Source organism: Glycine soja, chromosome 16 (assembly GCF_004193775.1).
Source record: "Glycine soja cultivar W05 chromosome 16, ASM419377v2, whole genome shotgun sequence".
NCBI lineage: Eukaryota > Viridiplantae > Streptophyta > Magnoliopsida > Fabales > Fabaceae > Glycine > Glycine soja.
In genome coordinates, this window is record NC_041017.1 from 5,797,311 (window position 1) to 5,808,165 (window position 10,855).

Consider the following 10,855-nt stretch of genomic DNA (forward strand, 5'->3'; position numbering starts at 1 on the left):
TATAGACTAAAATATATTTTCCGCACCTATAAATATCAAAATATTTAGAATCCGTCCTTACAAATTTCTGAGTCTTTTTTTCGTCCTCAAAAAATTAAAATATGTTACTTTTTTTGCCCGAGCTTAAGTTCATGTATTCGAATCTACATGTCACTCTTTTATTAGTTTCATTGATAGTTATAGGAGTGAATGATTCCTGGGTTAAAAACCATCATAAAATGAAAAAAAAAAACTCATAAATTTGTAAATTTCTGTTTCTTAACTTTCTTTTTTTTTAACTTTCTTCATCTTTTTTAAATTTAAATAATTTTTTTTCTTTTAAATGTTCTGTTCAACTAGAATGCTTAGTACCATCGTATTGATCATGTCATTTTCTTCTTCTTTTTTAAATTTTTCTTCCTTCCAAAAACCTTATACCTTCATTCTCAATCTCATTATTATGAATATCAATTCTAATGTTCTATTAGAATCAAATGTCATTGAAAAACTTAACAACTTGACTTCTAAATTCACCTCTCTCTTGGATTAGTCTCGTGGATGAAGAAGATGAAAAAAGTTTGGGATTTACAAATTTGTGGATTATTTTTTTGTATTTTGTGATGGTTTTTATTATCGAGAAATCACTTACTTCCACAATCATTAATGGAATCAATGAAAAGGTAACACAAAAAAATAACATATTTTAATTTTTTGAAGATGAAAAAAAGACTCAAATTTTGTAGGAATAAATTCCAAACATTTTGATATTTATAGGGACAAAAACATATTTTAAACTATAATTCAAGTTTTAAAAAATATCACTTAGGCTATTCGTCCAAGTCTATTATCAGGCCAAAAAATAACACATTTCAATTTTACAAAGATAAAAATATATAAAAATTTTACAAGAACTAATACCAATTTTTTTGATATTTATAAACACAAACAATCTATTTTAACCCTTTATTTTTTCCGTTTCACTCTGCATCTATTTCCTTTTTGTTCTGTTCAAGGGTCCTGTATATCAAACAAACAAATCATATTAGTACGTGGGTGTGGTGTTAGTCTCTCTGTATAAATGGATAAGATTAATTGACACTCACCGTTAAATTTTTCAAAAATAGCATTTTTACTAATTTTTATAAATGTTAAATTATATGAATCACAATAAATATATATATATATATTTAACTTATGATATTATTTATATAAGAGAAAAATATTATATACTTATTATTAATATCGTCATCCAATCACAATTTATCATATATGATAAGATTGCTAATTTTTGTGATAATTATTTTAAAAATTATATCAATAATAATTTTTTATTAAATAAAAATATAAAATTATTTTATATAATTAGTGCATGATGATTAAACTAATATAATTATGAATATGTAAGTTGTAAACCATCTGAACTCAAACATAAATACCAAAAGAAAATGGTGCAAGTGCCTTTTTTAATTATTACCAATTAAAAGGGAAACAAGCAAATACATATAAACGAACATTTTGTATCTAAATGTGTAAATACATTTTCTTTCTTCAAAGATTGAACATTCTAATTTAGTCCCTAAAATAAAAAACGCGACAAGCATATTTTATACTATAATTTAATAACAAATTAATTACTAAATTTTATAACTTAATATAAATTAATCATTAAATAATAAAATTTAATAACAAAATAGTTCTAAAAAACTTAATTGGAGGATGGAATCATCACATTTTTTACACCTTGAAGGTTAAACTAAATTTTTTGTTCTTATAAAAACTAAATTATCATTTATTTATATATTTAGACACTAAATTTACTATTTATTCTATGAAAACATTAATCTTTATGCGCTTAAAAGAATATTGAAATCGTATAAAACGTGTAGTGTGTTTTAATCCCATATAAATTATTCATATCGGTGGAAATATAAAATTAATTGAGTAGTTAAGAAAGAAGAGAAAGTTTTCTTAAAAAAAAAAGAAGAAAAGGAAGAAAATATCACATCGCTTGTGCTAAAAAAACTAATAATTAATATTTATGAATAAAACAAATTACTACAAAACCAAATTCTCCCCCCATTAATTAGTGACTTATTTTTAATGGCTCTTTCACATAAAAATAAAATCCATTTTTTTTATATAGAAATAAAAATAAAATCCATTAATTCTATACTTGTATGTGAGCTATCAAATCTAATTAGTGGTGGAGGATTTAGATGATTTGGTTTAAAGTAATCTTGAATTTGAATTGTCATGAGAATATTAATTTTAGTTATAATTACCTTTGAGCTCTGAACCACCTTGAGAGTTGATATAATTGCATAGTCTCATTAGTCACATGGCATGCAAGAAGATGAAGGTTACGCGGTCGCACCACCCAAGCAAACCTCATGAATGATGCCGAATAAACACACATAACTGCAGTACTAGTACGATTTATTAATTGATTTCCAGAATTAAATTAACTAAGAGCCTAATATAATATAAATAGGAAATAAAAACAATGGATTCAAAAATACGTATTAGTGCTTAATTTTCAAACAAGTTAATATTTAATAGTAATTAACCTCCTGTCATATTGACAGATATTGTTTCCGGTGGTTTCTTTGTGTCCATTGCTGCCTGATGACAAAATGAAAATTAGATGAATTATTCTCATTTCACATTTATTTATCTATTTATTTATTAATATTTAGCTACAGGCTAACTTAGTTTGCTCTTGATAGAGAGTAACAGTAAAATTAAGGACATATATTGTCTTGAATATATGCAGAAAATAAAATATAGCATATGATAGATAGATAATTAGAGTGACTAGAATAAATAAACTCTAATATTTGTTTACAACAAGTGGAAAACAATTTGCAACTTGCAATAACAAATTATTAACTTGATTAATCTAATATAGTGCTAATTAAGTAACATTAATCTACCGCAAAAGGAAGGCTCCAGTTGAAGGCAGGACCCCAAAAATGAGTTGTTTTAAGGCCAGTGGGACTGTTCCAAAAAGAGCGTAGGATGTTCATCTTGATGTGAACTATTTTCTGTATTTTGCAGCCTGCAGCAGAGTCCAGACATCCAATGTATGACATTTTAATTTTTCAGTTTGACACTGTAAAGTGTAAATATCAAACATATAATTAACTTTTTACTTCAGATAAACATATAGGTTACTGCATCGTATATAGGTAAGTTAACACTAGCTAATTGCCTCCTATATATAATATTAGTTTTCTTTTCGCACTTCTATATATTTTTTCTTTCATTTTCATATGTACTAATATAACAGGTTCTTATACACTAATAACTAATAAAATATCATGTTTTTTAGGAATAAAAATTCATGTTAGGTATGATTTTGAAATAATTATTATAAAAATTAATAAATTTATTATACATCACAATTTATCATTAAATAACAATACCAAAGGTGTGTTTAAAGTAAACTCTCGATCTCTTTTGGTTATATTGTATTATGTACGTTTTTATTTATAACATCAAATTATTTAATTTATTAAGATTAAGAAAAATAATTAATTTAATTGTTAACAATAAATTTATCTTAAATTTATATACTTTTAAAAAAATATTATTGTCATTAATATTTTTCTTTCTTCTAAATACATGTTGATATAATCTTTCTCTTATTTAATTATGGATATTTTTAGTCTAAAAATAAATACAATATGGATTAAGTCTTATATAAAAAAATAAATAAGTTTAAAAAATTGAATCTTATAAATAAGAATAGAGGGAATATCATTTTATAGGGTAGTTTAAGGGTAAGGTTACTATTTACTAAAACCTTTGCATTAAATCTAAAATACTGAATGGGTGGATTGTGAGTTAGATGTGAGTTACAAGCTACAATAGGTCAAGTTAAAAAAATCCAAATTTAATTTAGACTTCTATAATGAACCTTAAGTCCGAAGAAAGCTCAATTTATATAGGCTTATACTATAATTGGATCGGGCTAAGAAGGATCAAATTAAATTTGTGCTTAAAATTTAAAACACAAGTCTTACATTTCACTAAGTGAGGTGTGAGTTTGGATAGTCGAATGCTTCATGCAAGTTACAAGCTACTATATGGGTTGAACCAAAAAGTCCATATTCAATTTAGACTTCTCAAATGACGCCTATAAGCCTAGTGAAATATTGTATTGTATATGCTAGCAATTGTGAGTTGAGGGCACTAAAATGACCTAGATTTTATTCATAATCAAAATTTAAAGCTCATGTCTTGCATTTGATTGGATGGATTCGAGTCAAGTCGATTGTCCAATACCATTTTGTCACCTTTAGCAAAGACTAATTGAGAAGAGAAGAAGATTGGGCAAGAGGTGGAAAGATGAGCAAAATATCAGAAAAGATAGCACAACTTCTAAAAAATTAAAATTAGATCTAGAAAACTCTTTTTTTTTTTACTATATTCAAAAGTGAGTTATACTAGTTTTGAATGTCATTTTAAAACCATTTCAACCTTTTTATTTTATTTTATCCAAGCATGTTTTGTTTTCAAATTCAAGTTTGAAAACTAAAATTAAACTAACTACAATCACTTCAAGTGAGACCATAAAAAAAAATCTTAAATACGTTTTTAATTTCTAAAATATAGGGGTCTTCTTATTTTAGTTTCTCAAATTCAAAGTTATTTTATAAGTTCGTTAACCACTTAAAAAAATAGTATAGATTACTTAAGATTTGATTTGATAATTCTCCCTCCTTTCAAAACATATTACATATGAATCCATCCACACATAAAATGAAATAAAACCTTTGTTTTGATGCATTGCATATAGAAAATGAAAAAAAGAAAAGTTATATGCTCACAAAGATTAATTCCAGACATCCCAGTTACTCTATTTTCTTAATGATATTGTTTGTTTGTCTATTATTGCACAAGTAGATCTTCTCATAGCTAAATATTGAACAACAGAGAGGAGAGATCGATCTTACTAGATAACCAGCATGTATTCAGTGGTTACTTATAATAAGAAAAGGGTATAGATAATTAACAAGAAAACAGTACCTGAAAATTAGGATTTAGGAGATCAATTCAGGCTATCTTTTTGGCCAATTTGGTTCACTTCAATTGCAAAGTCATTACCCTGTTCTTTATCTTAGAGAAGCAGCTATGGCCTATGGTACCGGGAAAAACACAAGAAAGAAGCCAAAGGAATTAAGCAGAATATCCTCTGAATCCAAGTATTTAAGTCCAATTAATAAGTTATCAAAAACCATGATAGATACCTTTGTGTTAAAATTACAAAATTATCCTTTGATAATTGACATTATCACTTTCTCCACTTGTTGACTTGGCATTACGTGCCTGAGATTTTGCACAAAAAGAATATTACGATAGTTTTGACAATTGTCAAGTATTTTTAAGGAGTTTAGTTAAGAAAATAAAAAGATATTTTTTGGCAGTAAATAAAAAAAATAGGGAAATGTTTATTATATTTAAAATATAAACTTTATTTTTATAATTATTTTTAAGTAATTAAAGTATATAATAGGATTATTTAATATTCTTAAATTATTCACATTTCATATTTAATAATTATTCTTAAATAATTAAATGTACTTCTAATGAACCTTATTTATTTAATATAATTGGTCGATTAGTAAGTTAAAAAAACAAACAATTCAATTAAGAATTTACAGAAATCACGGATTCACGCACGGCAATGTATGACCATTAAACAATTCAATTAAGAATTTACAGAAATCACGCACGGCAATTCAATTAATTTAATTGTTAACAATAAATATTACTACTACTCCAATATAATAGCTACTTTAACATGCATTTTTCTTACACGAATTTATACTATATAGCTTTATCTTAAAAATTATACTAGTCATCTTATTTTAAATGAAAAAAAAAATACATGCTTATCGGACAACTCATACTTATCTTAAATCGCTGTAAAATGAATATATAAGTAGGATCTGAATTGTTTGTAGTCAGGTTTCACACATTTAACTCTAGGCTATTAATATCTATTATTTTAGATAATTTATTTTATTTATAAATTTATTTAAATTTACAAGTATTCATGCAACGTATTAATAACTTGCTAGATTAACGTAACTTGTCTCTGTTGAACATATAACATCATCAAAGTTTTATGAAATATTCATTCTTTTTTAAGAAACAAAAGCAATTATTTTTTGAAAAAGAAAATCCCAACGTGATCATATGGCACTAATATAATGATAGCAGATAATGATATGCTGTAAGAATATATTGAACAGTATCTATTAAAGTCCTATCCTCTTGTTAATTTATTTTAATTAGTCCTATTCTTCAATTTTTTTTCTAGCATCCCTCTCAAATAGCCGCTAGTGATTCAAACTGACCAAACTTAGTAGTAAAAATTATTAAATTAATCCCATGACGAAGGACCTCGTGGTTTTATCCTCCCAAAAGGATAATGTATCTATCTCCAATGGTGTTGAGTGCCAGTCCTGGAGGGAACAAATTCTGATATAATATAGTTTTCCGGTTCTGCCCGTTTTCTCCGATCAACTTGGCAGAAATAGCTAGACAAGTTCTATACATTTATGGCAGCTAGGTTTGTTCCGGGGCAGTTACATATGTTTCAATTTAATATTCATACGAGATTATTTTAAATAGGAAAAAAGTTTATACGTAAAAAGTTTTAAATGATCATTTAATAACAATTTATTATATACATAAGATTGACTTTAATGATAATCATCTTTAAAAGTTATATCAACAATCATCTATGATTGCATGATCACGGTATAAAACTATTTTATACTGACATGACCATTAAACTTTTAAATATTACTATTACTCCAAACATAAATATAAACAAAAATAACTAATTTAATATTAATTAAAAAAATTAATTAAAATTATTTAATTTTATTAATTACATGAGTGACTGATTTTTATTGTTATAAGAAGTAGATGTAGTTTTTTCTAAATTTATTTATCTTTTGATATAAATAATATATATTTCGCATATAGCCAAGAGAAAACAAACAATAAAAAAACCCAAAGAAACAAAGCCCAATATTAACCTTTAGGTATCTAAACATACTCCCTGATTTGAGCCATTGAATCTTGTAAGATTCAGGTCATTAAAAGTAAGAAAATAAAAGTTTTAGCATGTGAACCCTTGATGTATATAAGCACTCACAAAGTTCTTTAAAAATGAATTTGTACTTACAATAAAGAAATTGATTTAATTGACTTACAACAAAAATAATGTCTAGTCTTTTATGTGTTAAGTAAATGTCTTCCCACTAGTCTTTTATACGTAATAGTATCAACCATTGGAAGGTCTTAAATCATTTTGAAGTTTTAGGTTATTGTTAATATAGATACTTGTTAAAATTCATATTCCTAGTTTTAATTACAGAAAATCATTAACAATACAAATTGAAAGGATCATGAAATTAAGTGATAACTAATATTAGATCTAGGTGTTTTAATGTTTTTTATTTTGAGAAATAGAGATGTTCTTTCATTTTGAAGAACTCATAATGATGCTAAAAAAGGTTATGAGAATTACTGTCAACGTTGAGAACTTAGAAGAATTCTTGAAGTCCATAAGAATGATGAAATCTACTTCCCTCTAAGTACTTAGTTCTTAGCAAAATACTAAACAAGGCCTTACATAGAATATTCATCAACGGTTACATGTAAGGCATCATGGTTCAAAATAGAGTCATCATCAAAATGATGAAGACCAAAAGTTTGAGTCTCGAAACATCAAAATAGCTTAAGAAGACTCAAAATGCACTACTTAAACAAAATAACAAGACTAAAGTATGAATAGTTCTTTACTTTGCCACATTTATTGTGGGCCCTTTAGAGAGGAAGAACTGACTACATTAGAAGGTACACAACTGTTGAAAGATGAAGTTGTCCATGAAAAGATCTGATGAGAAGCATCGGACTTAAGGGTTGAAGAAAGCAACTCAATTTAACCATGGACAATAATACTAACACATCAACAACCTCTGAAGTTGTCTAAACTCAGAATGCATGAAGTTGTGAAGAAATGTTAAGAAGAGATGAAGTCATACTACATTAGAATGAAACATCAATTTGATTTTCACTAGGAGAATTGAATAAAGCACAAACTTAGTTTCAACAAAACATAATAATGACTATTCTGATGATTCTTTAGAATGCTTCTCAGGATGAAACCTCAAAATGGTTTTTGACAGGTGTCACATCATGACAGTTGGAAAGTGAACCTCCTTGCTCTAGAAGAGTGTCAATTGTGTGGAGCTCACTCCAACAATTTGCTTAGGATCTTTTTAAGGCACTTTCGAAGGCTATGAAGAAACAAGTTGAGACATTCCATTTTTGCAACATCTTGAACAAAATCTCTATGTGAGAAATCTATGTTCTAGCTTCAACCCTCTCGTGAGAGTAGTGATAGATCCAAGAAAAATTCTTAGTGTGGGCAAAAAATAGTTTATGATATTTCTAAAAAAATAAAAATATCGTAAGATTTTACAAAATACATAATGTCATGGAAATAGAATAATCCAAAATATTTGAACTTTTACAAATTATAATTGTCCTTTATGCATTTTCTTTGAAAATGCTCTGTGATTGTTTCATTGTTAATGTTATAAAAAAAAATATCTATGTATGGAACTTAATAATCATTCAACCATTCATCTTTTCTTATGTGATTGTGCATTTTATTCTTCACAAAATTAATTGTAGAGAAACATATTAAATTATAAACTCTCTTAATCCATTTCTTGCTCTATTTGGGAATTGGAATGAAATCACTCAAATGAAAAACATGTAGTGTAAGTTAGTAAATGAATCATTGTGCTCTATTGAATGTATATTATAGGAGTTGGAGCATTAAAAATTAGGTTATTATTTTGACCTTCTATTTTTAGGTTCAATTTGATCTCTTAATTTGTATATATATATATATATATATATATATATATTAGATCCACTTTAGTTCCTTTATTTTTACAATTTACAATTAGGTTTTATTTTTCAGTGAATTCAATTTGTTCTCATTTTTTGAAAATATTTTGGGATGATAAAGAAAAATGAGATCAAATTGAACTCATTTAAAAAAAATAAAGAACATAATTGAACCTTTTAAACCTAAAGAGACCAAATTGAGCCTAAAAAATAAATTAGATGACCAAAATGATAATTAAATCCAAAAATTAAAAAGATAAAATAGTAAAATTAATATCAATTTATTCTCTTTTTTTATTTCTTATATTTTTATATATATTTTTTAAAAATTATCTTATAAGAGCAATACCTATTTTTATAGGGGTATTTTTTTATTACACCTATATAAAGAAAATAAATAAATTTAGTGGGGGCAAATGCTCCAACTAAATCATAAGTGGATTAGTCCCAGTGTCAGAGTGACTCACTTCTATATTGCACTTAATAACTTGTAATAATCTTATTTAAAAGTGTGAAACTATATTCTTGAGTAGAATCCCTCATGTGAAGAGAAGATTTGTTCTTTGTGTAAAAGAATCACAAATCCATTTTCTGTAAAATGTAGAAGTATCTGATAAGAGTGAAATTTTAGTGTGGTGTAGTTAGTCTAGCATAGACTCGGTTTGAAGTCTAGTGGGATAGGTAAGGTTGTGAAATCCAATGGTTTTTGGTCCAACTGTATTAGTGAAAATCTCATCTTAAAAGGTGAGAATTTGGCGTAGTCCAAGGTTAGGGTGAACTAGTATAAAATATATATGTGCACACTTCTTTCCTATCTCTTTCATTTTTCTTTTACATAGATATGAAATATGATTTTAATTAAAAACACCAAATCAGTTATTTTACATCTTAAACAACATAAACAAATTGGGTCTGATCAAAAGGTTCTTATTAAATACTCATCTTTGAAACAAAAGTGTTTTCTTTAAAAGATTTTTTCCCAATACTATTATGTTTTCATTGTGAACAACTTGAATTTCTATTTCGAGTTTAGAATAATATTTTAAACCGAAGAAATTCCTTTTAAATAATCACTAGAAATCTTTTTAAGAACATAAAAGTTTTCAAAACCTTAATTTAACTCCTTAGTATTTTTGTCACATCAATATTGGTTTGTTTAGACATCAAAAGACCTATATCTCTTAACAAATCCAATGTATATTTTTGTTTATATAAAGTAGTTCCCTTGGCTATCCTTATTATTTCAAATCAAAGAAAAAAGTTCTTGTTTCCCCAAGATATTTATGCTAAATTCCTTATCTAGATTTTACTTATGAAATTGATTTCAACTAGACTTTTACTCCTAGAACCAAATAATCAACATTCACTAGGATTGTTGTAAAACTAAGAATGTATTTGTTAATGAAAAATGAGTAATTAACTTTTGATTTTGAGTAGTCTCAAATTTAAATGTTTTATTGAGTTTGTTGTTCCATTGCCTACTTCCTTATTATAACCCATAAATGGATTTTTGAAGCTTGCATACCAAACCTAGTTCATAACTATTGAAGTTTGGTGTAATGTCAATGTCAATATCATAATCTAAATTCTTTATTTCTATATGCTCATCAAAGAGAAAAGCTGTCAAAATGAAAATCTCCCTTGATTGAGGATATAATAACTTGATATTCATTTTTCTATACTTATCACTTTATACATTTTACTAATTTTTTTCACTAAAAATATCATAAAGAGAAATATTAATATACATAAAGTAAGGCATTTGGTAACACTAGATAGTATTATAAGAAGTTCAAATTCACTGAAGAAGAAAAATTGACAAAAACGAGAGAAAATTTTAAGTGCCAAAGTCTCAAACGTACCAATATAAAATAAAAAAAATAATTTATCGAATAATCAAATTGGTTAGACTAAAGGTAAATTAGAAAATTGA

At 26.1% G+C, this 10,855-nt stretch overlaps 1 protein-coding gene across 2 annotated transcripts; it reads right to left on the minus strand.

Moving 5' to 3' along the window:
- Window positions 1-828: 828 nt before the first annotated feature.
- Window positions 829-5,169, minus strand: LOC114390259 (mitochondrial pyruvate carrier 1-like). 2 transcript variants are annotated; one of them, XM_028350972.1, is made up of 5 exons: window positions 5,011-5,169; window positions 2,913-3,037; window positions 2,547-2,601; window positions 2,262-2,397; window positions 829-996 (listed from the first exon to the last, which is right to left on the minus strand). In XM_028350972.1, exons 2-5 carry the CDS (start codon window positions 3,003-3,005, stop codon window positions 957-959), a joined length of 324 nt encoding a protein of 107 aa, XP_028206773.1. In that variant the 5' UTR covers window positions 3,006-3,037; window positions 5,011-5,169; the 3' UTR covers window positions 829-956. The 2 variants fall into 2 exon arrangements, with proteins under 2 accessions (XP_028206773.1, XP_028206771.1); XM_028350970.1 differs by having other exon boundaries at window positions 2,913-3,091.
- Between the last annotated feature and the right edge of the window lie 5,686 nt (window positions 5,170-10,855).